The 27,010-nt window shown below is 51.7% G+C and overlaps 1 protein-coding gene and 1 long non-coding RNA gene across 2 annotated transcripts in view; one reads left to right on the plus strand and one right to left on the minus strand.

Moving 5' to 3' along the window:
• map7d1a (MAP7 domain containing 1a) overlaps positions 1-27,010 on the plus strand; it is a 41,285-nt gene that overhangs the window by 12,060 nt on the left and 2,215 nt on the right. Inside the window, exons 3-18 of the mRNA XM_049025473.1 lie at positions 3,134-3,337; positions 6,898-6,966; positions 7,403-7,423; positions 10,739-10,902; positions 12,688-12,799; positions 14,124-14,228; positions 16,397-16,519; positions 17,227-17,378; positions 17,569-17,699; positions 21,595-21,821; positions 22,422-22,806; positions 23,757-23,895; positions 24,451-24,555; positions 25,479-25,529; positions 25,627-25,699; positions 26,659-26,743. Of these exons, the coding sequence (XP_048881430.1) occupies positions 3,134-3,337; positions 6,898-6,966; positions 7,403-7,423; positions 10,739-10,902; positions 12,688-12,799; positions 14,124-14,228; positions 16,397-16,519; positions 17,227-17,378; positions 17,569-17,699; positions 21,595-21,821; positions 22,422-22,806; positions 23,757-23,895; positions 24,451-24,555; positions 25,479-25,529; positions 25,627-25,699; positions 26,659-26,743 (2,146 nt within the window). The remainder of the gene's footprint in view (positions 1-3,133; positions 3,338-6,897; positions 6,967-7,402; positions 7,424-10,738; positions 10,903-12,687; positions 12,800-14,123; positions 14,229-16,396; positions 16,520-17,226; positions 17,379-17,568; positions 17,700-21,594; positions 21,822-22,421; positions 22,807-23,756; positions 23,896-24,450; positions 24,556-25,478; positions 25,530-25,626; positions 25,700-26,658; positions 26,744-27,010) is intronic.
• On the minus strand, positions 17,896-20,828 carry LOC125748834 (uncharacterized). Its single transcript, XR_007399695.1, has 3 exons — positions 20,776-20,828; positions 18,943-19,036; positions 17,896-18,002 (listed from the first exon to the last, which is right to left on the minus strand). It is a non-coding gene; the product is annotated as an uncharacterized LOC125748834 (long non-coding RNA).

Genomic DNA, 27,010 nt, shown 5'->3' on the forward strand with positions numbered 1-27,010 from the left:
GTGACTGATGGTTTTTAGGCATGTCGTTGTGCTCCTCCACTTCACTGCTTTGCCGGGACCTGCAGCCCCCCTCCCTTCCCCCCCCCTCCCGCAGCTGGCAGTCTGATTTCTGAGGTGGACTTCAGCCTCTCTGGGTCCCCCTCGGGTGGGACGGTGAGCAGAGCCAGGTGACGGGGGAACAGGGATGTGGACCTCATTTAGCTTAGCAGAAGGAAGGTGGGAGGAAAACAAAGGGCATGTTGGTAACGGTCTCATCTCACCCCCCCCCCCCCCCCCAAGTCCAACAGCACAAATATGCAGTAAACAGAGAGGGATCAGTCTGGCTGAGTGGGTGGCAGGCTTTGCAGCACGGAGGGTGGCCCTAAAATTCTCCACGGTATCTGCGACGTTGTTGGTCTCAGCAGCTCGCCGCCTTCGCTGTTGGTCAGAGAACTTCGAGAGCTCGGCCCTGTGCAGATTATCATCCCTGTGGATTAGCTGCTCTTCCCCTTCCAGTTTCCATCTCCAGATCTTCATGGATCATCTCCTTTCCTTCAGTGAGCTTCTTTCAAGTGTGGCAGTGATTTCCTAGACATAATGTGTTCACCACAAAGTTGCCAAGCATCTTTATCTGGTCCTGACCCAGTCTGTGCTGACTGCTCCTCCATCCCCCTCACACCCAGCTGTGTCCTGCAGACCTCAAATCGCTCTGGCTTCCAGGCACACTTCCTGACTGGTTTTCACTGTTGAGCTTCCCCGTCTTCCAGGTCCCTGAAGCCTCATGTCATCGTGTGTGGGGCTTCGATGGGGGGTCCGGGGGTGTCCTCTCTGCCGCTCCCTTCATCTGAATTAAACCATTTACTTCATTTTTTGTAACTATTATTGTAACCTGCTGAGAAATACAATTTTTCTGTTTTTCCAAACAGATTTGACACGGCGTACATACCTGTGTTATGGTGTGATACTGGATGAGAATTGGATGGTTTTGGTGGCCTGATCAGGGGTTTGGATCTGAATGAGGTCACGATTTTGCATTTTTGTCTTGTGCATGTGGGGGGGGCAGTCAGGAATTTAAAGAAACCTGTACATTATTTGGTGAAACAAAATGTTTAGTTTGCACATCTGTTTGTAGAAGCAAGTTGTTCCAAGTAAACTTCCAGTTAATTTTACTGGCCTTGTTAGAAGGGTTGAAGTTAACTGGAGTTGTCTAGAGCGTGAAGCCTGTAGATGCCACAGTCAGATTGAGAAATAACCCCCCCCCCCCCCCCCCCGTTTAAGTCTGCACAAAAACAGACCCCCCCCCCACACACAAAGGCCCTGCTCTGTTTTTGTTTTTGGTTAACACCCATTTCCAGATGATTAGAACAACAGATATTTCCAACATAACAGCATTGTGCTTGACTCTGAGCATAATGCTGAACAGCAGCGACGTGTATTGGAGATCAGAGCTGAATTCTTCATCTGTTGTGACAATGGGGCAGGGGGGCCGGGAGGGGGGGGGTGCCTTTATTTTCAGGCAAACCAGCAGTGTCTATGCAGTGTGTTCAGGTTCTGCATTAAGGCTGCATTTTGCATTTGAACTGCCGGGGTTTGTGTCGCTTGACCCGGATCCAGTGTTTCCTCTGGGTTTTGTTGTGTACGGAAAGCCGGGGTGATGTTTATTTTGGAGCTGAGCAAGGAGATGGGGCTGCCAACCATGAGTCACACTGCATTGACTGAGTTCCCCCCCACTTTATTTGGCAAGAGCTTTTTTCCCCCCTGCTTCATCTGTGGAGCTTTGGGGAGGTCGCCGACTCTGAACCTAGACGCTAGAGATGGCTGGCTTTGAGTGCAGGGTGTGTCGAGCTTTCATTTTCACTGTGGCGGCGGCCCTGCCTCTCCAGGCCCAAAGCCTCACCCTGGGATACTCTGTCAGATCTGAAATGGGCTCATCCCTCTCCCCCATAGTGCCCCAGACAGCTGAGGCAGCACTTTGGGCTCCCGCTGACTGTCCCTGTTGCAGCCGTGCCTAACCCAGCACCGACTGCATCGGGTGGAGCAGGCCCGCGGTCCGGGATGCTCTGTTCCCGCTCTCTAGGTTTTTTCACCTGCTTTAGCAACTTGTCTGGTCTGCAGTCATGACCTTCATCTCTGCGGTTGTGGAAATCGAAACCTGAAAACCTGCTGTCCTCCATCTATCTCTGCACTGCGCGTTTCTGGTCAGTGTGCTTGCTGGGTTGACTGGTTCGCCTGCAGATGCTGCATGTCGAGAATATAGCACAGATTTTCCAGGGCAGGCTTGTGTCTGGGGAGGGGACTTGTGACTTCCTGCTCCTCTCCTTCCCTCTGTGTGTTTTCCAGCCAAATATAAACCTTACAGGATTCAGTGAGAACGTGCGTTGGGAGGATAAGTCTACCCAACCATTTAACTTTGCTGCAGGAGTGTTTTTCGTTTCGCTCCCCCTATCTATCTGTTTCCTGTCATGGCGCACTCTAGTGTCAGCTGTAGATAACGTAACTTTGGGATTCACAGTGTCGGTTTGGCCTGGAAGATTCGCCCGAAACACTCGTACAAGAAAAAGTACCCCTGTTTCGAAGGTATCTCTAGGGGCGTGTAAGATAACCGGAAGCACAAAGGAACAATCTGTATCTTGTAAGTTGTAGCCAGAGCGCAGAAATGCATTGAGTCAGCCCAGATCAATAGGCAGGGCAGTGAGCTGTCAGCTCTGTCCTGGAAGCCATTCACTTAGCCCATTCTCATGGGTTAAAGAGCCGACTGAAGTCGTCATGTCTGAAACTGCATCTTGATTTGTGATTCACGTAGCCGACGAAGGCGTCTTTTCTGCGCAAGGCTGAGTCGTCCGGACTTGTCGCTACTTGGGAGTGTCAGGCGGGTCAGAATGCTGCTTATTACGCTGAAGCAAGATTGAACCTGGGGAGGTGCAGCTGAGTCAAGCTTCAGGCAGTCGGCACCCACCCTGCCACCGTGGGGGAATTATCTTCTGCCGCTACAGGAAGCTGCCTCATGATTTGGCCACCCTACCTGAGGAGTGTCTCTGGCCTTCGGGTGTCGGGATGCATGACGGGTGACTGAAAGCACGTCGTTTGCAGGGCTTCGTCACACATTCCAAAAAACAGTCTTGCTTAATTTCGCTCCCCTTTCCGCTCCCCACAGCCACCCGCTCAGCTCCTGAAACCAGTCCCAAAGACGAGGACGGAATGGGAGCAGGAGGGAAGCCCCAAGATACAGAGCCCCCAGTGAGGACAGAGACCCCCACTAAAGGAGATTCGCAGAAGAAAAAGGACAGTGGCCGGAGATCCAGCACCCCCAGTAAATCCCTTGCCACTGGGACCAGTGCAAGCCCCCAGCCCAAAAAAGGTACACCACCTTTGTCATATTATAGACTTATAATACCAGTGCCCATTTTTCCCCAAAAGATTTGCGCTGCATGTATTTCATGTATTCTAGATGTACTAGCAGGAGAAATCTCGATGAGGAGAGTGTATAAAAATAGGTGTGACTGTCATACAAACCATCAACCTTCAGGCACATGTGGAATGAGATTATCATGCCTTATTCATGCTTTAGCTCTCCTCACGTCTTAAGAGTCGATGAGGTCAGTTTCTGAGTCCTTATAGGCTTCAGTGGGTCCAGTTTCTTCTACAGCCCAGAGATGTTTTCTGCAGGGATCGCATTGTTTTTTTTTTTTTTTTTTTTTTTGTTTAAGGAAATTGTAGTTTAACAGTAAAGTTTAAAGTGTAGTTTTACGTTAAGGCTTAACGTAATTTGAACACGTCATTAATGTAGCAGGCTGAGCGGCTTGGTGCCCTAGCATGCCCTCGGAAGGCTCATTTCATGCGAGAACACTCCGGAACGTGCTGTGAGGATGCGGGCAGTGAATGGATGGTGACCGAGTCAGATTCCTAGGTGAGCGGTAGGGGAACGGTGCGCTGTGTGACTCCTGCCCTCGTCTCGGTATCCATTAGAGCAGTGCTGCTCAGCCTGGTCCCACTTTCTGCTGCCCCCAGCCTCCAGCACACTTGAAGCAAACGATGAAGAACCCAGGTGTGTTGGGAGCTGGGAGGGAATAAAAATTACGGACCGTACACGAGTCCCTGGGGGCTGGTTTGAAAAACGTTGATGTAGGTCTTGGTGGTAAAGTCCTGGATGCGCAGTCTCTCTTTTCTAAACGGGGCTGCTTTCCTGGGTATGTTTGTATGTTGCTGATTCTATGGCCCCAAGGAATGAGGAAGTGATGCAGTAAAAAACATGAAAACATTAAAGACCCAGGTTTCTGTTCCTGAAGGATTAGCTGTTGAACAAGCAGAGAGCAGGACTCATTTGATGTATTTCAGCTGTGTTTTTACCCAGGGTGGAAACATTGAAGGTTTTAGGTAGATGGAGGGAGTATGTAAATTTCTAAGCCTCACGACTCTCTCCTTGGCCTCTTTTGAGTCCGTGTCTCGGCCCATAGGCCTGAGATGTTCATAGTCTGAACGTTTGCAGGGCAGGGTGACTGGAGCCCGTTGCCAAGGAGACAGTCTCCTGGCACGTCCTCCTGGTGTCACTGCAGAATGCTTTTGTGTGTGTGTGTGTAACAGAGACGGTCTGTCTAATGGCTGTGTGCCCCTGTGATGCACCAAACCCATTTCAATCACAAACAGGTAAGGAAATCCTCTTAAGCTAACCCTCAAAACACACAAAAAGCTATAAAATGATGTAAAAATATTGTGGAGTTTGCAAATCGAGGTTCTGAGAATAGCTCTGTCTTGACTGATTATTCTGATGATTACAGTAGACGGCTGCTTTCTTAATCTTTTAATTACTAGAAATGTTTTAAGGGAACTACAGTCCATCATCCGTAACCTACTGGTGCCCCACTTGGCTGTCATGGCTCAGTTACCCTGTAGGGGTTTGAAATGCTGGGAATGGAATATTCCAGATGTGGGTTGGGGGGTGTCAATGCAGCAGATTTAATGTCGGTCTCTGTGGTTGCATGTGGATGTAGGTCACAGGTCAAGATGAGTCTGCATCACTCTTCTGGGGATGATCCTGGAGGAAATGAAACTGGTGATTAGCTATGAAATTTATGTGTAACGTGAGATGACAATGACTGCATACGTTGGAAATATTTAATTCAATTAAATTCATTTTTTATATAGCGCCTTTCCCACCAGAGTCTCCCCAAGGCACCTTACATGGGTGTGTTGCGATACATTACAGCGTCATTAAGACAGAATGATGCAAAAACAGGAAAAAGGGAGGACAAAGAGATGGGAAAAAGCCAGATGACATCGGAAGAGAGGAACCAAACACTCCCACGAATGGGGGAAAAAAAAACCTCTGGGGGTCCAAGGTCAACTGGCTGCTCAGACCCCCCAGGCATGCTAACATTATTGAAAAAGAAAATGGGCTTGCTTGCTAAAAGCAAGGAGTAAGCTGTGATTAAGGGTAAAGCCAAAGTCCATCAATGAGTCTGTACTGCACACCGGCCCGTGTAGGGTGGCAGATTGAAATCAGATCCACAATGTCACCCTTCCATGGGACCAACCCAGCACTTCGGCTCTCCCTCCCCGGGCACCATCTGGACATGTGGGAAGGAAGGCGGAGAGCACGGATGGTCAGAACATGTGTTGACACACATAAATGGACAGTCATAGTAGTTAAAAATGGCACGAACAGCAGCACCAGCAGCCATAGTTAAGATGTATCATGTGTTTTTAGGTTGTGGCTAAGCTACGCTGAACTAAAAGGTCTTCGTTTGAGATTTAAAGACTGATGTGGCATCCCGAACATAGACTGCCAGACTATTCCCCATATAGGTACCTTGTAGCAGAAGGCTTTACCTTCAACTGTTACTTTATGTATATGTGGGTTCTCCAGGAAGTCTGCATGCTTTGATCTGAGTGGGTGATGTGGCTTGAAGTAATTCTGTCAGGTTGGCAGCTACTAGACCTTTAAATGCCTTGTATGTAAGTAGGACAATTTTGAAGTCGGTTCTGAATCTAACAGGAAGCCAGTTCATGGGACTAAGGGCAGGGGTTATGTGTTAAAACTCCTGGTCACAGTTTGAATATGCTGTCAGGTCAGTGTGCAGTGTGTGCTCCCAGATGACAGAGCATTGCAGTAGTCTAACCTACCGTATGTAGAGACACGTATCGGTTTCTCAGTGTATTCAACAGTATGCAGTCATCATATTTTGCCAAAGTTACATAGCTGTAAGTCAGTCAGTCTACTCTGTGGTTGGTTGATGACGGACAGACAATGTCACAGAGCCCTGTACAGCACTAAAATTCTACAGCAACTACAAATTCTATACTGAACTGGAAGCCAACGCAGTGCGTACAAAATGGGGGTAGGAAGCACACCTTCGATACTGCATCCACATGTTTGTACTTCAGATGATGCCTAGGTTAGGGGCTTTCTCATATTCTAATGTGTTCTCCATAGCTGTCTTTCATTCAGAAAAAAGCTGCAGGAAGTGATGTAATCTGTGTTGAACCCGCACCATGGGGGTGGGGCAGCGCCATGCCATTCAGACCCCACAGCAGTCGTGTGAAGGGGGTTTGCTTCTGACATCTCGGTGCCGTCAGTCTGATTAGGAACTGGGCTGGCACTGAAATGCCTGTCAGATTAGGACAATATGGAGGCTGTATCTCTGTTTTGGGTTCCCACTAACCTTTTGACTGCCCCCCCCCCCCTTCCTCCACCGCACTCCCAAGGTTTCCTCTCTTTTCAAAGGAAATGACAGTCCTGCTCCGGGTCCACCTGGTTCCCCTCCTTGTGACAGTGTGGAGAAGCGGGATAATTACCACCACAATCATTGAAGCCATTAACTGTATGCCTTGTGTTGTTCACCCCCCTGCCATTTGATTAGATGTGCTGGATCTCATCCTCACGATGTAATCTCTCTCTCCCCCCCCCCTCCCCAAACACAGATGGAATGAAATCAGAAGAAAGACAGAAGTTGGCGAAAGAACGGAGGGAGGAGCGGGCCAAGTACCTGGGTAAGCAGACATGGTATCAGGCTAAAGAGCGCCCCCCTGCTGTGGGGAATAGAACTTGCCATCGCATTTTCTTTTCAGCTTGACTAGTTCAAGATTTACACAAAAAATTCTGTTATGCAATAGCAAAGAAAAATCACTGCGGTGATGAATGCTTCAGGTTAACAAACGTCCGTTTCTAAATTTTAAAAAAAGCGTGCACACATTACCTACAGATTAATCGAAGTCCCATCTCACTTAAGAAGGAGAGTCGCCCATGTCGGCCGACGTCACCTGGCGTTTGTTCGGAAAGCGTCATTGCTTCCGTACGCCAGACATGCCGTTCCATGCCGTATTTCCCGTGCCGTAGCGCCGCGCCCAGTTCTGTAGGCAAACCGAGGGAGGTGGGCCACTTTTTCATAATTGACAGCAGCTCTCATCTTTTCTTTCACCCCCCCAGAGCAGCGTAGCCAGATGCAAGGTAAGAGAAGCCTTTGCCGTGGGTAGTGTCACTGTGGTGCCTGTGATGTCGTCTTGTGACTCCTCTCCGCATGACTGGGGATGCGGCCTCCTTCCTCCTCCTCCATTCATCACCCCATACTCCTCCTTTTTTCACTCCCTCTTCCTAGCTGAGGTCTAATTGACAGTAATGAAGCTTACATTCTGCTGCAGTCGAAATCTCAAATCTAGATGAAGGGCTCGATTTTGGGGGCAGAGAGAATCCGGTTCAGATGTCTGTGGTGCTTTCAATCAAACGGGCCTTCAGCTTTGACATTCTTGTGGAAGAGGTCAGTCTCCTGTGTGGTCGTGACGACGGCCAGTAATCACTAGCTCAGTACGTGGGAATGCTGCGTCTGACCTCAAACACAGATTAAGGCTTCGATTTTGGTCTCCACTCATCCCCTCCAGCTCTCCGTCTCATTAGATCAAAACATCTCTCTCATGTCTCTCCTGCTTCTCTGGTGACTTCCATCAGTGTTATTGAACTCGCCACTTAGAAGAATGCCAGATGCGAGTGGTCGATTGTGTGGAATGGTTGTTTGGTTGGTTCGGTGTTGCTCAGACCAGTCCTCGGGGGCCTCCAGACGGTCCATGTTTTTGCTTCCCTGAGAGCTGGGAGGGAGCAAAAAGGTGAGCTGTCTTAGGGGCCCCCCAGCACTGGTTTGAGAAACACTGGTTTAGTTGTTGCTTTAGAATGGGAGGAGGAGGGTGTCGAGCTGGGAATGGCTCCCTGTGTGTGGGGGGGGTGGTGTCTGGCTCAGCAGGGTTAGGATGCGGTGTCAGTGATAGGAAGGTCATTGGTTCGAACCCCATGGTTGGCAGAGTGATTTTGCCGTTGGATCCCTGAGCGAGGCCCTTCATGTCCAATTGACCCCGCACACTTAGGAATATACGTCGCTTTGGATAAAAGCGTCGGCTAAATAAGTAAAATGTAGCATCATTTATGACAGATGGAATGATTTCATATTTTTATGTGCACTTTGGGGATTTTCCTGGCCTGTTCACCACTCCTGCCCCTAGATGATCAGGGTTACCCCCTCACCAGGCCATGGGAGTAGAAAGTGAAAGCCAAGGAATTCACCCCCCCCAATCCCCATATGATTGTTGTGACTCTCCCTGGGGGTGTTTTTTGAATCAGCATAATTCTTGCTAGCAGAGCTCCGACCCTCACCCCCCTGACAAGTTGGCAGTCCCCACCAAACAGATTGCCCACCCCTCCCCAAGCTTTTCCCAGTCTGGGGGGGGCTCACTTTGAGTCAATATGAAGCTTTATCCTCCAGGCCTGATGATATCTGATGCCTGTACCAGTAGGGCTCTTTGCAATGATGTCATCACTATGCCCCCCCTCACATATTTTGCTTGCCCCAGTGTTATCAGTCCATTGTCATAGTCCTCTTAGCCCAGCAGCTGCAATCAAAACCGCTCCGAACTTTGACCCACTGGCTGTTTGCTTCACGGTTGAGAAGGTGACGTCCCAGAGTTCCGCGTGGCGTGATGCACAAACTCTGTTGCCGTTTCGCCACACTGCTGGTTCCCTGCCTGTCATTTATGGCCACTGGAAATTGCATTTGACATTTAACAGAGGATGGCGCCTGGACCCCGTCCCCTGAATCGATCATGGCTCCCGATGTCACAGACTCCGTGAGCAATGGCTAGAATCGGATGTTTAATGTGGTCGGGAGATAAAGCGGCGCATTAAGGTTCCTCTAGTAAGAGCTACCATTCTGAACCATAGTTTACCCGCAGGTGCTTCCAGTACGGATGCAGAAGGGGAGTCGCCAATTACACATTTGTCTCTCAGTTAAGGTGCTGTGGCATACATTAGTGCCGGTGGTATTAGCAGAAGTGATATAATGATGCTTAGTGTGAGGCAATTTTAATTTCACTCATCACTGGTAGGAATGTGCTAGATTTGCTAGGAATGTGCTTGGAATGTGCCGCCCTTGTCTGAGGCAGACAGTGATTTTTGGACTGGAAAAGCTCAGCAGTCTGGTTTTCAGGGGGATTTATCTAAAGATCAATCGCATCATGTGAAGCAGTAAACTAACTGAGCAGCAGGTGGCATTGTGGTTAAGGTACTGCTGCCACACCCGTGTCCGGTCACCTAGCTTTCGTACCTTTTACTGAAGCAGTTAACAAGCAAGGTATCCAGCTGCCTTGAAAATGGTGAAGCAGTGCAGTTTGCTTGCTTAGTGGGGTGAGGGGGGGGGGGCACAGCAGGGTCCTAATGGGCTCCACTTAAGGGAAAGGATTTTATTGGGGTTTAATTGTTTTTGTCACCAGGAGTTTGCATAGGCAGCAGTTCAGGCTGCTGGATCTTTAACTCTTATTTAATTTACTTTTCACTTATTTGTTTTTGTTTTGTAGAATCCCAACTCAATCACGGTGACTCACACAGGTCACTAGGCGGACAAAATGTTTTCCTGGCTGTATGATTTAAAATAGACACCTGGCTGTCTGAGGTCGTTTGCCGTTGTGCGAGAGGAGGAAGCTCGGACTCCCGTGCCGCATTTCCACCAGCACGGAGCTGGTGCCACTGCTGGCACTGAGCTGGTTCTCGTTTGGGGCCTTTTGGGAACCTGCCCACGTTTCCACCGGTTTCGGTAAAGAGCAGAACGGAAATTTTACGTATTTGAGAGTAAAGTAAGTTCTGTTTCGGATTTTAAGTCTCTATAAGTTGCCAAACCGAAACAAGTTTTCAGCGTATGACATGAGCCGTGTCTCTATTGCCTGTATGCGCCTTTGTGTTTGTAAAGGTTCCCCAGTCTGTGTGTGTGAGTTTATTCTCACTTGTTGTGAAGAGTCTGCTTAAAAACTGAACTTTGCTGTCCGCTTCATGATCTCTTCACCATCCAAGCACCACAATATTTTATTTATTCCATCTGTGACATGTTTGTAATTTATTAAATCTGGCCAGCAAATCAATCTTTTATATTTTTACAGATCAAAAAGTGATACAACATTATTCCACTAATAAGATGGCAATTTGTTTCACTGCCAAAACCAGTAATATTAGACAAAACTATATCAGCTGCAGACTGAATTTTCTGGGTATGCCAAAGGTTTGGACCCATCCTACTTTTACTCATGTTTTGGTTCCAGATTTTGAGACCAGCTCTTTTGCAGTGCTGTTGGAGCCATTTTTTGCAGTCCGGGCCCTTTTTTTTGGTGGAAACACATGGAACCAGTTCCGAATTAGGATAAAAACTGGTCCGGCACCATGTTGGTAGAAATGAGGCACTGGTGGTCAGGAAAGGGAGGCGCACCGTAAACCTGCTGTCCCTGCACTCCACAGCTGCCAAGAAGACGCAGTGGCTGGAGAAGGAGGAGAAGGCACGGCAGCTGCGGGAGCGGCAGCTGGACGAGCGCCGCAGGAAGCTGGAGGAGCAGCGCATGAAGGCGGAGAGACGCAGGGCTGCCCTGGAGGAGAGGCAGCGGCAGAAGCTGGAGAGGAACAAGGTAGGCTGGCTGGAGGTGTGCCGTCCTGCAGTGCCTGGCTGTCCCTGGCTTGAGGTTGGGGCTGGCTGTCCAGGCCCTGCAGTGCCTGGTTCTGCCTGGGTTCGGGTGGAGACTGGCTGTCCAGGCCCTGCGGTACCCTTGTGGGGTGACCTTACTTTATAGGCATTTCTGGTGTGGAGATATGATTATAGGGAATGAACTGAGGAGTTGGATTTATTGTTTGTGTTTGTGTGTGTGTTTCCATGGCAGCATAGATGAAGCCTGTAGGAAAACCCCCCCACTTCCACCTCGTTTCCCCTGGATGTGGCTACTTCCCCTTTTTTTCCCGGTTTGAACTGCTTCCAAACACTCCTCATTATTTTCCATAGCATAGTGTGGGGGCCAAAGACTCGCATTGCATGCGTTCATGCTTCTGCAAGGGATGTTACATCCAATATATTACCCGGATTCAAATAACATTCTGAGGGATAGCCAACATGGATTTAGGAGAGGTAGGTCCTGTTGAACTAATCCACTTGAGGAAGCTACAAGAGAAATTGATCACAAAAAGGCCTACGATGTGATCTACTTAGATGTCCAGAAGGCCTTTGATGTTGTCCCCCATAAACGGCTCTTGTTTAAGCTCAAAGCTGCAGGTATTTTAGGAACTGTAGCAGCTTGGATTGAAAACTGGTTAACAGACAGGAAGCAGCGAGTAGTTATTAGATGCACAATTTCTCAGTGGGCCTGCGTTCATAGTGGGGTACCGCAGGGTTCAATTTTAGGACTACTATTGTTCCTAATTTACATTAATGATTTTGACACCAATAGATACAGTAAACTGATTAAATTTGCAGACGACACCAGTTTGGGTGGTGTAGCAAATACTGATCTAGCAGCAGAGAGATCTGGATTTAATTAGTGACTGGACTGATATCTGGCAGATGAAATTTAATGAAGATAAGCAAGGAGCAGAAATATAAAGTACAGATATTTTATGGGTTCTACGGAAATAAAGGTAGCTGATTATGAGAAAGACCTCGGTGTGTATGTTGATGCTTCCATGTCCCACTCTCGCAAGTGTGAGGAAGCAATAAAAATGGCTAATAGGATGTTTGGGTTACATCCATAGGTGTGTGGAGTTTAAGTCAAAGGAGGTGATGCTACAATTATATACTTCCTTGGTAAGACCCCACCTAGAATATTGTGTGCAGGTTTGGTCACCATACCTTAAGAAGGACATTGCTGCCTTGGAAAGGGTACAACGTAGGGCTACGAGAATGATTCCTGGTCTTAGAGGAATGTCTTATGAGGAGAGGTTAGCTGAGCTGAATCTGTTCAGCCTCGAGCAAAGGAGACTAAGGGGGGACATGATCCAGGTATATAAGATTCTAACAGGTCTGGATGCTGTTCAGACAAATGGCTGTTTTAATATTAGTTTAAATACTGGCAGTCGTGGCTATATGTTGAAATATATGGGAGAACATTTTAAAATGAATTAGAGGAAGCACTTATTTACACAGCGTGTAGTTAGAGTATGGAATAGTCTTCCTGCTAGTGTAGCGCAAGCTAAAACCCTGGAGTCCTTTAAATTAGAGCTAGATACGATTTTAACAACTCTGAACTATTAGTTAAGTTCTCCCCAAACGAGCTTGATGGGCCAGATGGCCTCCTCTTGTCTGTAAATTTTGTATGTTCTTATGTACTGAGTTTGTGTCGATGGTCAGGGTTTATGTCTGCAGTGCCCGTCCCCGAATTTGAACTGGTGTCCATTCAGGTGCTAAAATTCTGTACCTTGGCCTCCAGGAGCGGTACGAAGCTGCCGTCCAGCGGTCCTCCAAGAAGACATGGACCGAGATCCGGCAGCAGCGCTGGTCCTGGGCGGGCGGCCTCACCCGGAATGGCAGTCAGCGGGAGGGTGAGTGCGCCGCGTTGCCCTGCTAGCGCCGTGCCGCCGGCGCGGGGGCAGGTGCTGTGTGCAGGGGGAGGGGGCTCCGGCTTCAGTGGGCTGCTCTCTAGCTGCTCTCCTGCCTCTCCAGGGCCTCTAATTAAATTTATAGCACTGGTGTCTGGTCCTGTGCCTGGGGGTTTGTCAACATGGGCGATGTGCTTGTGGTGAGCAGCTCTGGGGAAGGTGTGTGTGTGTGTGTGTGTGTGTGTGTGTGTGTGTGTGTGTGTGTGTGTGTGTGTGTGTGTGTGTGTGTGTGTGTGTGTGTGTGTGTGTGTGTTTCTGAGTGTTGGCACCTTCGTCTTCAGATCTTTGACATCATGGCTCAGTGTATCTGCCGTTTGTGACCATTTCACCCAAATGTGGTCTTTACTGGAATCTGATCCCCCCCCCAGTTTATTGATATATTGTGGTCCATCTATAACTTATGGAAAGAGGTATTGCAGTGACACTTAATGCACCCGCAAGATCCCCTGATTGGTGGGGAGCATTTGATTGACAGTAGAGTTGCATAACCGACCCACCTCCTTAGCACGCGCGCCTTGCCTCTCCCCGTCGTTGCTGCCGCCTCTCATGTCACATGATTTCGCTGTATTGGAGGAGGGCAGTGCTCCAGTTACAGGAGCAGCCTATTAAATCTGAGTGCTTCATTGGTCCCGGTGTCAGAAGCCCGGTGTGCATCTTCCTCTGATGGCATGTCCAACAATGGTTCCAGCATCTATCATCCATTTTCCCTTATGTTACAGTGTGGAAGAACAGTCTGCTATACAGTTTGCCACCACAAGGTGGCAGCACAGGTTCAACGTTTACCACCTGACATGTCACTGGTGTCTGGGGTCTGTGAGCGGGGCATTGCACACCAGAGTCATGTGATACCAGTGTTTTGTGACTTAAAAAGCACTAAAGATTCACCTGTTCCATGCCAAGGGGATTTCCTGTAAATAAAATGAGTCATTCAGTGGCTACACTGACATGCATGCGGGTGGATTGTGGGAAAATCTACGATACGTGTGTGTCTGTGTGTGTCTGCATACTCATTGCACGGTGGCAGGAGTGTCTTTGGTGTCTTTGGTTTCTTTCCTTTGTGCAGTGGTGGTTGGGTTGCGGTGTCTCACGGAGGCTGTGGTCATGTGGTGGTCACATGTCACGCTTTGGCCCCCCCTTTCAGTTTTCGCGGGGCCGATCTCCCCTCGCTGGCGCCCCCTGCCTCGCCCCTCGTGGCAGAGCTCGCTCAGCTCGTCCCTGGGAGCCGCGACCGTCTTGTGACCAGTGTCGCCCTCTCTCCGGTCCGCAGGCAGGTGCTCCTTGTCTGCGGTCAACCTACCGAAACACGTCGACTCGGTAATTAGCAAGAGGCTGTCCAAGTCCTCTGCCACCCTGTGGAACTCCCCGAGCAAAAGTAAGGACCTCCCCGTCCACCCTGTCCAGGACCAGCCCACCCTCGTCACATCACTGTCCCATCAGGCATAATTTTGGTCCTGAATCCTCAACCTCACCTCCCTTATGATTTTCGTCCATTTTTTTAAAAACTTTATTTTTTCCCCCTTGAATTGCCCCTCCCTGCTTGATGATTACCAATCATTTTCACGCCTTCGGTGCTCTTGTCCCCTAAGCAACGTGTCCTCTCCGTCATGTCCCCCCCCCCCCCCCCCACGTCCAGCTTCCATTGGTTCAGGCCTGACGTTTATATCTTCGCGTGAATATATAAGAGGAGTCAGTGCCTTTTATTTGTTGTCTCCCTCTACCTTTTCAGTTCTTGTTCATCCTCACATATCGCCAGTGGCCTCTGCCTTAAGGTCGCCCTCGTGTTGCTGCTGGTTATTTTTCCATGTGCTTAAGTCTGTGAACGGCAGCATGGTCGCATGTGAAACTCGGGGTGTAGCGTGGGTAGCGGGAATCCCTCCGTTCCCACTTTTGACTCAGGTAGGTAACCGCCATTCCCACATTTTGCATACGATTCTTTTTGTGCTGACGTCGAACTGCGGGAGTGACGCAGTAAAAACCAGAATTTATGGCGCTAATCAGTGGTCGCAGAAGCAGCCAGAAAAAGGTGTAGGGTCACGTGATGTGCACCGCCCAGGGGGGTCCTGACAGCAGGGCACGGAGCACTGAGCACCCAGCCATGAAATCCAGGCTCCGGCCTTCTTGCCTGGTTGCTAGGCAACTGGTGTTTATCAACCAGTAAAGCAGAACTCAATATTTCCAAGCTAAAAATACAGCGACCTGTCACCAGAAATGGTTGTTTTATGACCGTGTGGTGTCTGGGGGGTGATTGGTCGCTGATGCGATTAAGCAGGTGTGGGGGTCAAACAGGTGTCACTTTTCCAAACTGCGGAGCTCAAGCACCTGCCTGAACCCTAAGAATCTGGCCCTTTTATAGTGAGTGTAAGCTACTGTCCCCCCCACGTCTTATGTTTTTTAGCATGGAGGGGGTGAATTTCTTTGTCCCTGTGTGTGTTTTAGAGTGCGGATTTTCAGGAAAGGAGGCAAAGGAAGGCCTGTTTCTTACAGCCCACTAAAGAGAGCAGTCGATGAGTTTTATTAAACAGGGGCTTATGGCCCTTGTCTTCATTGTATCCTTGGAAACCACTGAAGCGAATGGGAAGGAAGCGAGCTGTGCAAGCAGGGAGGTCACTGGCACTTCCTGCAATGTTCATCTTTCGGATCCTTCCGCACTCGAGTCTAAATCGGCACTTGTCTGCTCCTCATTAATTTTTTCTGCTGGGGAAAATCTGCCGCTGAAGATGGATGCATCTGACTGCGACGCTGCTGCACTGAAACATGCGTTACATTAAGGAAACTGCATTTGTCTTCGAAGAAACGACACCATTTCATATGAGTATTCTGCTTGTACGTGAAGTCTCTCTCACACGGAATTAGATGTTGGTTGGAGTTCTTTTGTGCTTTTCCCCTTCGACCTTTTGGGGGAGTCTTAACTGTTTGTTTTTTTTACCCTGGGAGCATGTGAGCATATTTTGGGACATACCTGCAAGTCACTCAAAGTGCTTTTTGACTCGACCCCCAGATTTTTTTATTTTGTGCTAGCCCCGACCCCCCCTATGTTTTTTGAGTACTGACCTGTTTAGTTTCTAAATTCTTAGTGTTATTAAACACGGCCTCTTGAATGCATGGCATCCTCCTTGCCATAGGGAGGCAGCACTGCTCTCCTCTCCATGATTCCTTGCATTTGATCAGTCTTGAGCCAACGGTGACCAGCGTGTGTGGTGAGATGTGGTGTTTTCAAATCCAATTGGTGGGATTTTCCCTGCCCGTTGGCTTATATGCTGGTAACCTGTTGACTGTTATTCAATTGGTGCGGACAAGAGAAAACATGTTTTTTGCAAAAAGCCTGCAAATGCCTTCTGGAACCTCCCATTCCTTATGTTGCTTGGATTCGGATCACACAGAAAGGTATTATGGGTAATTCCCCAAAGCTTCACTTTAAACCGTGTTTATGCAGTTCAGGGGTGCGCTTCTTAAGAACGGACTTTCCTGAGATTGCACTCGCAGGCCTGGTTGTGTCCAGTTGCTGACTGTTGCTCTCCCGCTCCCTCCTCGTCCCTCAAGCCCGCAGCCTCCAGCTCAGCCCATGGGAGAGCAGCATTGTGGATCGCCTGATGACCCCCACCCTGTCTTTCCTGGCCCGCAGTCGCAGTGCCGCCAGTGTTCTGAGCAACAGTAAAGATGCCCGTGAGTATCATGCCCAGCCTCACAGTTCCCCTGCCCTCTGGTGCCGGGTGTGTGGGGATAGTGTATTATAATCCTGTTTAGTGAGTATGGTTATTTGATATGGGTGCCACGGATACTCCTGGTGATTAAGTAAGCCGTTTTACTCGTGCTACCACTGTGCGACATTCAATTCACTATGTTTTATATAGCACCCTGCAACATAACTGCCCTCAAGAACTTCATTCTTGTTAGCACATGAGCCAATAATTTATTAGCATTAGCCATTAAATTTTGCCACCAGCTAAATCAGTCAATCAATTAATTAAATAACCGAATAAGTTATTCATTGGTTCGACATATCGTAGTTCTACACCGTTCATTTAAACCTTTTTTTTTTTTTTAAACAGTACTGTGTAGTTTAAATTGCTGTGAATTTTAACATTAGAATCGATTCGCAAAATGAAACATTCATATCGAAAGAATCGATGTTCGGTACTGATCTGCACATCCTTAGTGGTGGAACAAAGAATCCTATCTGAGGACTCAGACTGGCAGGCACTCTAATGATGTACAACTTGCGTAATTCGTAAGTGAATGTTTATTTCAGGTATACTGATGGAACTTTATTGACATTTATCAAGTGGTTTAAGCCAATCAGAAATAATTTAGACGCTGGTTTTACCCTATCAGTGACTGAGTATTTGTGTTTTGTGACCCCTGATGCCCAGGGTCGCCTTTGTGCCCTCGTTCCTCGTCCGCCAGCCCCCTGACCGCCTGCAGTCACCACCACAGGGTGCATCATCGCTCGTCCGAGCGCTGGAAGGTGTCCACCAGCACGCCCGATATCACCCAGCGCCAGCGGAGGCGGGACTCCACGCCGGTCAGTCGTCAGTCAAACCTCCCGGAGAGCAGCTTCATAAAAAAAATCAAACCGGCATGTGCTGTGCAATAGACAGGATTGCGTGAAACGTGGTCTCTCTTGAGGAATATTCTGCTGATCTTAACCCTGCCGCCAAATTTGTATATTACTTATATTTCATCCCACATATAATCTGGGTGTCTGTTAACAGATGGAGAAGAAAAAGAAGGAGAAGAAAGACAAAGAGCGGGAGAATGAGAAGGAGCGCAGCGCCCTATCGAAAGAGAAGGTTTTCCGGAAGAGGCAGTCCCTGCCCAGCCTCAAACACAGGCCCGAGTCCAGGTACCGCACACCCCGCATTACCTCCCCACACACAGGCCCGAGCCCAGGTACCGCACACCCCGCATTACCTCCCCAAACACAGGCCCGCGCCCAGGTACCGCACACCCCGCATTACCTCCCCACACACAGGCCCGAGCCCAGGTACCGCACACCCCGCATTACCTCCCCACACACAGGCCCGAGCCCAGGTACCGCACACCCCGCATTACCTCCCCACACACAGGCCCGAGCCCAGGTACCGCACACCCCGCATTACCTCCCCAAACACAGGCCCGCGCCCAGGTACCGCACACCCCGCATTACCTCCCCACACACAGGCCCGAGCCCAGGTACCGCACACCCCGCATTACCTCTCCACACACAGGCCCGAGCCCAGGTACCACACACCCCGCATTACCTCCCCAAACACAGGCCCGCGCCCAGGTACCGCACACCCCGCATTACCTCCCCAAACACAGGCCCGCGCCCAGGTACCGCACACCCCGCATTACCTCCCCACACACAGGCCCGAGCCCAGGTACCGCACACCCCGCATTACCTCCCCACACACAGGCCCGAGCCCAGGTACCGCACACCCCGCATTACCTCCCCACACACAGGCCCGAGCCCAGGTACCGCACACCCCGCATTACCTCCCCACACACAGGCCCGAGCCCAGGTACCGCACACCCCGCATTACCTCCCCACACACAGGCCCGAGCCCAGGTACCGCACACCCCGCATTACCTCCCCACACACAGGCCCGCGCCCAGGTACCGCACACCCCGCATTACCTCCCCACACACAGGCCCGAGCCCAGGTACCGCACACCCCGCATTACCTCCCCACACACAGGCCCGAGCCCAGGTACCGCACACCCCGCATTACCTCCCCACACACAGGCCCGAGCCCAGGTACCGCACACCCCGCATTACCTCCCCACACACAGGCCCGAGCCCAGGTACCGCACACCCCGCATTACCTCCCCACACACAGGCCCGAGCTCAGGTACCGCACACCCCGCATTACCTCCCCACACACAGGCCCGCGCCCAGGTACCGCACACCCCGCATTACCTCCCCACACACAGGCCCGAGCCCAGGTACCGCACACCCCGCATTACCTCCCCACACACAGGCCCGAGCTCAGGTACCGCACACCCCGCATTACCTCTCCACACACAGGCCCGAGCCCAGGTACCGCACACCCCGCATTACCTCCCCACACACAGGCCCGAGCCCAGGTACCACACACCCCGCATTACCTCCCCAAACACAGGCCCGCGCCCAGGTACCGCACACCCCGCATTACCTCCCCACACACAGGCCCGAGCCCAGGTACCACACACCCCGCATTACCTCCCCACACACAGGCCCGAGTCCAGGTACCGCACACCCCGCATTACCTCCCCACACACAGGCCCGAGCCCAGGTACCGCACACCCCGCATTACCTCCCCACACACAGGCCCGAGCCCAGGTACCGCACACCCCGCATTACCTCCCCACACACAGGCCCGAGCCCAGGTACCGCACACCCCGCATTACCTCCCCACACACAGGCCCGAGCCCAGGTACCGCACACCCCGCATTACCTCCCCACACACAGGCCCGAGCCCAGGTACCGCACACCCCGCATTACCTCCCCACACACAGGCCCGAGCCCAGGTACCGCACACCCCGCATTACCTCCCCACACACAGGCCCGAGCCCAGGTACCGCACACCCCGCATTACCTCCCCACACACAGGCCCGAGTCCAGGTACCGCACACCCCGCATTACCTCCCCACACACAGGCCCGAGCCCAGGTACCGCACACCCCGCATTACCTCCCCACACACAGGCCCGAGCCCAGGTACCGCACACCCCGCATTACCTCCCCACACACAGGCCCGAGTCCAGGTACCGCACACCCCGCATTACCTCCCCACACACAGGCCCGAGCCCAGGTACCGCACACCCCGCATTACCTCCCCACACACAGGCCCGAGCCCAGGTACCGCACACCCCGCATTACCTCCCCACACACAGGCCCGAGCCCAGGTACCGCACACCCCGCATTACCTCCCCACACACAGGCCCGAGCCCAGGTACCGCACACCCCGCATTACCTCTCCACACACAGGCCCGAGCCCAGGTACCACACACCCCGCATTACCTCCCCACACTCAGGCCCGAGCTCAGGTACCGCACACCCCGCATTACCTCCCCACACACAGGCCCGAGTCCAGGTACCGCACACCCCGCATTACCTCCCCACACACAGGCCCGAGTCCAGGTACCGCACACCCCGCATTACCTCCCCGCACACAGGCCCGAGTCCAGGTACCGCACACCCCGCATTACCTCCCCGCACACAGGCCCGAGTCCAGGTACCGCACACCCCGCATTACCTCCCCGCACACAGGCCCGAGTCCAGGTACCGCACACCCCGCATTACCTCCCCACACACAGGCCCGAGTCCAGGTACCGCACACCCCGCATTACCTCCCCACACACAGGCCCGAGCCCAGGTACCACACACCCCGCATTACCTCCCCACACACAGGCCCGAGCCCAGGTACCGCACACCCCGCATTACCTCCCCACACACAGGCCCGAGCCCAGGTACCGCACACCCCGCATTACCTCCCCACACACAGGCCCGCGCCCAGGTACCGCACACCCCGCATTACCTCCCCACACACAGGCCCGAGCCCAGGTACCGCACACCCCGCATTACCTCCCCACACACAGGCCCGAGTCCAGGTACCACACACCCCGCATTACCTCCCCAAACACAGGCCCGAGCCCAGGTACCACACACCCCGCATTACCTCTCCACACACAGGCCCGAGCCCAGGTACCGCACACCCCGCATTACCTCCCCACACACAGGCCCGAGTCCAGGTACCGCACACCCCGCATTACCTCCCCACACACAGGCCCGAGCCCAGGTACCGCACACCCCGCATTACCTCCCCACACACAGGCCCGAGCCCAGGTACCGCACACCCCGCATTACCTCCCCACACACAGGCCCGAGCCCAGGTACCACACACCCCGCATTACCTCCCCACACACAGGCCCGAGCTCAGGTTCCGCACACCCCGCATTACCTCCCCAAACACAGGCCCGCGCCCAGGTACCGCACACCCCGCATTACCTCCCCACACACAGGCCCGAGCCCAGGTACCACACACCCCGCATTACCTCTCCACCCACAGGCCCGAGCCCAGGTACCACACACCCCGCATTACCTCTCCACACACAGGCCCGCGCCCAGGTACCGCACACCCCGCATTACCTCCCCACACACAGGCCCGAGCCCAGGTACCACACACCCCGCATTACCTCTCCACCCACAGGCCCGAGCCCAGGTACCACACACCCCGCATTACCTCTCCACACACAGGCCCGAGCCCAGGTACCGCACACCCCGCATTACCTCCCGAAACCCTGTCCCTTTCTACTGGTGATTGACAGACCCGCACCCTTGTCTCAATGATTAGAGGCTGGAAACAGCCAATCTGGGCTCAGTGGGGCAGCGCCTGTCAGCCTGGGCCAACAGCCGTTTGTCTTAAGTGTTTATAGACCAGCCATCGCGTCCAAGAGAGCTGCCGAGGGCTGCATGCCGTTTGTCCACAGTTCTGATGGCGTGTGTGTGGGAACATTATTCCTGGAATGTTTCCGGAACCAAGATCCAGTGGAACAAACATGTCCCCTTGACAAAACTTTCCAGCCAAGAAACACTGTATTCTGTACACACTGGGCTCTAAACTCGTTCACGCCTGTCCTGCGTTTGGTATCGATTCCGCAGTTTGGTCCCAGATGAGTCAATGATGTCTGCTCTCCATCCCGTAGCTGCTTGTTTGCCTCGGTGTCACGTCGGATTCGTGATACTCCGGCATCTTTAAGTCCCGTCCCGTCCTTTCCAGCACCAGTCCCCTTGCCAAACACCGGACTGCCTCCCCCGCCGCCACCAAGGGCCGACCCGCCTCCCCAAGCCCTGCGGTGTCTCCAAAACCTACCACAGTCCGAGCAACCCCACCTGCCAGCAAGCCCCGCCCAAAGAGATCCCAGACCCCTGCCCGCGTGGACCCTCGGATGGCCTCCCCCGTCACCGTGGAGAAGGCCCGGTCCGGCACCCCCGAGGAGGCCAAGAGTAAGTCAGTTGCCATGGATACTGGCGCTTAGCATCTTTGCTGTTAGCATGATGTAGCAATGTAACGTTAGGCTAATGTCAGTTCAGGTTTTGGTGTTTATTCGTATCCCGAGTGACTGGCAGGTTTGGAGTTTCCTATATCTGCCGTAAGACGCAACTTGGGCAGGACAGGGGACTGAATAAATGGTGGATCGGAACAAAACTAATGCAAACCAGTAGCTAAAGTTGCCCGCCACTTATAAATCCCCCCAACCCCCCCTCACCGCCATGGCTGGAAGACGGGTGCTGGAAAGCGTGACTGTTGACGGAGCGTGACGGCGTGACCAGACAGGCCTAATTAAAGAGCCATTATTGAGTAATTACCGTGCGCGTTCTTCCAGTTCAGGGACTGAAGGGCGCCCGAGTGCCCTTGAGGGCTGCCTGCAGCGCCTCCGATGCTGGATCCCATAAACAGGCGTGGTGTGGAATGTCAATGAGCCCATCTGCATGCCGATCATGAACTGCTGTGGATGTTGGTGAAGAGACCTGCTTCTGGGAGGGGCTTATGGTCTCTCCAGCAGAAAGCTCCACCCCTGATTGTTTGTGCCCCACCCCCTTCAGGCGCTGCCTCCATCCCGTCTGTCGTCACGTCTTCAGCCTCAGACACACCCCCATCCGTGAGTGCACCGGTCACGGTGCCCGCGTCTAAGCCAGTGCCCGCATCTAAGCCAGTGCCCGCGTCTAAGCCAGTGCCCGCGTCTAAGCCGGTGCCCGCATCTAAGCCAGTGCCCGAGCAGACCTCGTCGGACACCAGTTCTCTGCCTTCTGTGCCCGCCCCGACTCCACCCTCCGCCCTGGCTGCGGCTGTGTCCCCGTCCGGCAAGCCCACAGCAGGCACCACGGACCCGGGGGAGGCTGCCCGCATACTGGCAGAGAAGCGGCGGCAGGCGCGCGAGCAGCGTGAGCGGGAGGAACAAGAACGGCGAGAGGAGGCGGAGCGGGAGCGGTAAGGCCACGCCCACCCCTCCCACCAAGCCACGCCCACCCCTCCCACCAAGCCACTCCCACCCCTCCCACCAAGCCACACGCACACACAGACTTGTAAGCTGAGTGATTCTTAGTCTACATCTTGTCAGAAAAAGTACTAATTGGTCTGAAGGACTGAAACTGGGGTATGTAAGAAGTAGCATAATGGCATAACCTGAAAGCTGCTGGTTTGAGTCGCACAAGGGGCTTGATGTTGCACCCTAGAGCAGAGTTTTCTGGCATGGCCCACTTTTCACAAGGTATTAATCCCAGTGCACACCATTGATTTAACACTACTACTACTAATCAGCTCTTAATCTATTGGTTCAGGTTTGAGTATATGGTTTTTTTTTGTTTGTTTTTTTAATTTGTCCACGATCTTGTGTTTTCACTGAAGGGTAGTATGGGAATTCCCCAACATGAATATGTCCGGCTGTCAGTTGTAGAGTGATCTTATTCTGAGCTACGTTTCGTTATGTGACAAGTGCGCTTTAAGCATATTGGACTAATAAATGAATAAAAAGCCGCGTAAACGCAAAGCCTTTTCTTCGTCTAAGCCACTTATAGTATATTCATAATTTTTATTATTAATACATGTTTTACTTGGTTTATATATATATTTGAAAGCATGGCCTGCCTGGCTAGTTAGAGCAGCATAAGTAACTGTTTTGGTTTCTCCAGATGAATTTACATTTTTATTTTATTTAGCAGATGCTTTTATCCAGAGTGGGGTACGATTTTTTGCGACAATCCCTGGAACATTTGGGGTTAAAGGCTTAGCTCAGGGGGACAAAAGGTCCCTCTGTTGGTGGTGTGAAGGTGGGGTGTTTTCCTCGGCCTGGGGGTGTGACTTGCGCTGTAATACACCCCAGCGTACAGTAGGGGGCGCACCGCTCATTTTGTGCAGATGCTAAGACGTCTCTCCTTCAGGGTGCTGTGCGAGGAGCGGGCGGCTCAGGCGGCCCAGGAGCAGCAGCGTCTCCTGGAGGAGCAGCGAAAGCAGGAGGAGCAGGAGGCTCAGGAGAAGGTCCGGGCCGAGCAGGAGGAGAACGAGAGGCTCCAGAAGCAGGTGGGGGGAGGCGTTGCTTTATGGATGTGATGCGATTCGCCGTGGTGACATCAGCCAACACACCCACTAGTGGCTGATCTCCTCCTTCCCTCTAGCAAACGACCTTCTGCTGGTTTTTGGTCTTGCGGGCCGTGCTGGGTGGGATTAAGTCTACTGTGATCTGCAGGCCTTCCGTTCTGCTTTAGCAGCTCGCCCCGTTTCTGTGCTATCTTGCAGAACGTTCCGGGTCGTGTGCCTGAAGCTCCTCGAGTCAGAGGAGCGTTTGTTTGCCACCTACGTGGGCAGCATTTATAAGCCAGAGGCACTTTCCAGTGACTCATCTGTAATCCGCCATCCCACCGCTTCCCCCTGGTGGCCAGATTATTACCCACGGCCACGTCAAAATGTTTTGGCTGATTTTGAAACATAAAAATGCGCTTTTAATGTTGCCATCAGCATCAGTTGGAGGAGCTCTAACAGATCTTCAACATCAAAGCCCAAGATGTGTCTTCTGGGAATAGGGTATCTCACATTTTTGTCTTAGTTATGCAGTTAAATATTTAAACTCTATACCAGAGGGAAGAGGCAGAGATCAAGGCCAGGGAGGAGGCGGAGAAGCAGAGGCTGGAGAGAGAGAAGCACTTCCAGAAGGAGGAACAGGAGCGTCTGGAGAGGAAGAAGGTAGGGAGGCACCCACCGGCAACAGCGCTTCACGCCCCAGAGGAGGACACCCCTTCCTGCTTTCCGTCGCCTGGTGCCCTTTGGCCTTTGTTTTTACTATCAAACGTCCCCGAATTTCAGCCTCGTTCTCACATAGGTCAGTGTTTCCCAACCCAGACCTCAGGGACCCCAGACAGTCCACAGTTTTGCTCTGTCACAGCTTCCAGCACATCTGAACCAAGTAAATATGACCACCGAGAACTTGGTGCAAGTGTGCTGGGAGCTGAGAGGTGGTGATGAGCAAATGATGCTTCATGAACCATTTGCTGTATTTTCTGATCCCACTAGGTGGCGCTCTCTGTTCAAAAAAGGGCTCTAAGCACGCCCCAAAGCAAACCAAGAGCGCCATCTAGTGGGGTCAGAAAATACAGCAAATGGTTCATGAAATTTCACTTGCCTATCACTACTGAGAGGGGGGCAATTATGTGCACTGTCTGGGGGTCTCCAAGGATTGGGATGGGAAACACTGGTGTAGATGAGTGAAACAGATGAGTTATTGTTGGCCATTAAATGTGGTCTGTATTGCCCTACCAGCATGTCTCATTACTTTCCCTGAATGTTCTTATGTTCCACTTGAATATCTTATTAAGTTCTTGCTCCAGGACTGTTACTCTTGTGCCTGGGCATTTACTGGAAGCTCTGCTTATCTACATTTATGCCTAGTTGAGTACTTGACAATTTGTATGCTCGTAATGAGCTGTTTGCTTCGCTTGTATGTCGCTTTGGACAAAAGCATCTGCTAAACATGTGAACTGTTAAAATGTAAATATATTGAGCTATTGGGTAGTGGAGCGAGAGTGTCCATGGTTGCCATGGAATTCTGCAGAGGCGTGGTTGTGGTTTGGATTGTGGTTCTAGCGGCGCTTCCTGTTTCTCTGTCCCAGCGCCTCGAGGAGATCATGAAGAGAACCCGCAAGACCGATCCTGGGGAAAAGGTGCCTGTATCTTCTAACTCGCCTCTCCTCCACTTCTCATATGTAGATCCATCATTCTTCCATTTTCAATCTGAACTGTCGGATTCTCTACTCACAGAAAGACGCCAAGACTTCGTCTCCGGCCCACGTCAATGGAAAAGACGCCAAACCAGACTCTGAGAGCAGTAAAGGTATCCTGAGTGACCGTCGAAGGCTCGTAATCACAGACGGCAGGCCTGTAATTCGGCTGCTTCCACACCCATTCATCTGGTTATGTTTTGTCCAGACGGAGGTCTGTGTGTGGCCTCCAGGCCCAGAACAAAGCCTTTCGTTTGCAGAAACTCATTAGCTGATTTTGGGCGCATCTCGTTTTTATTAAAATTCTGTTGAGGGTTTTTTTTAATGGATACTAAAGGGGTTAATCTGACTTGGAGCTCAGCAGAAATGAAAGCCGGATGCTCATGTCTGCGAGCCGTTCTGGCCATCAAAGGAGACCGTTGTATCCGGGCCGGTACCGGCTATGGGGCAGAAGACCAGTCCACCTCGGGTGGTGCTTTTTGAGCTTGCTGATGGTTTCCGTGTGTGTGTGTGAGGAGGTGCTGTCCTGCTCTCTGTTTCCCCACAACAGGCTCTCCTCATGGTCCCTGGAGCTAAGTCTGCTTTCCGGCCGAAGCCAGGCTTGCTTTGGCCCTGTCCATCCCCTGCTTTTACATACAGCTTGTTTCATGTGGGATTGTTGTGGGGTGTGGACTGGTCCAGCAGGCACGACATGGTGGGGGGTGCTGGTCATATCAGCCTTCTGGTTTGCAGCTGAGGAGGATCCCGGTTCCATGGGAGATGAATAAAACATAGGAGGCCTCCTGAGATGTGCTTGTGGGTGTAGGGATTAAGGCCTTGGATCTTGAATTAAAGTCACATGGTCCCCAGACAGGGTGGTCCCATCCGTCCTCCCCCTCTGTCGAAATTTCTGTGAAAAATCCCCTTCCTCTCAGCCAGAATGAACATCATGGCAGCCCATTTTTTTTATATTACTAAACATGAACGGCTTATTAACTGTCCATCGTTAGGTGAAGTACGTCCAAGAAAAACCTAAATCTCCCTGAACATGCCTTAGAGATTCATGTTATGCCGTCTGTCCTCTTTTTGTCAGTGATGGACTACAAGCCGGGACCAGAGGCGGTGCTGTCCAATAGGGAAGCAGTGGGCGTCCAATCACAGGGCAGCATCAAAGAGAGGTACACAGGAAATACTTTAGCATCTCCTGTCTTTCTCCACTCTTATACTCTAGTGCTCTTCTATGTAAAGACAGCCGATTGGTCTGCAATGGGTGTTGTGGTAACCATGTTTGGTCATCGAGCACGCTAACCTTGATGCATTTGGTCCAGTCTGTTATGGGAACCGTGTGTGTGTGTGTGTGTGTGTGTGTGTGTGTGTGTGTGTGTGTGTGTGTGTGTGTGTGTGTGTGTGTGTGTGTGTGTGTGTGTGTGTGTGTGTGTGAGAGA

The sequence above is a fragment of the Brienomyrus brachyistius genome, chromosome 9, assembly GCF_023856365.1.
Source record: "Brienomyrus brachyistius isolate T26 chromosome 9, BBRACH_0.4, whole genome shotgun sequence".
Lineage (NCBI taxonomy): Eukaryota > Metazoa > Chordata > Actinopteri > Osteoglossiformes > Mormyridae > Brienomyrus > Brienomyrus brachyistius.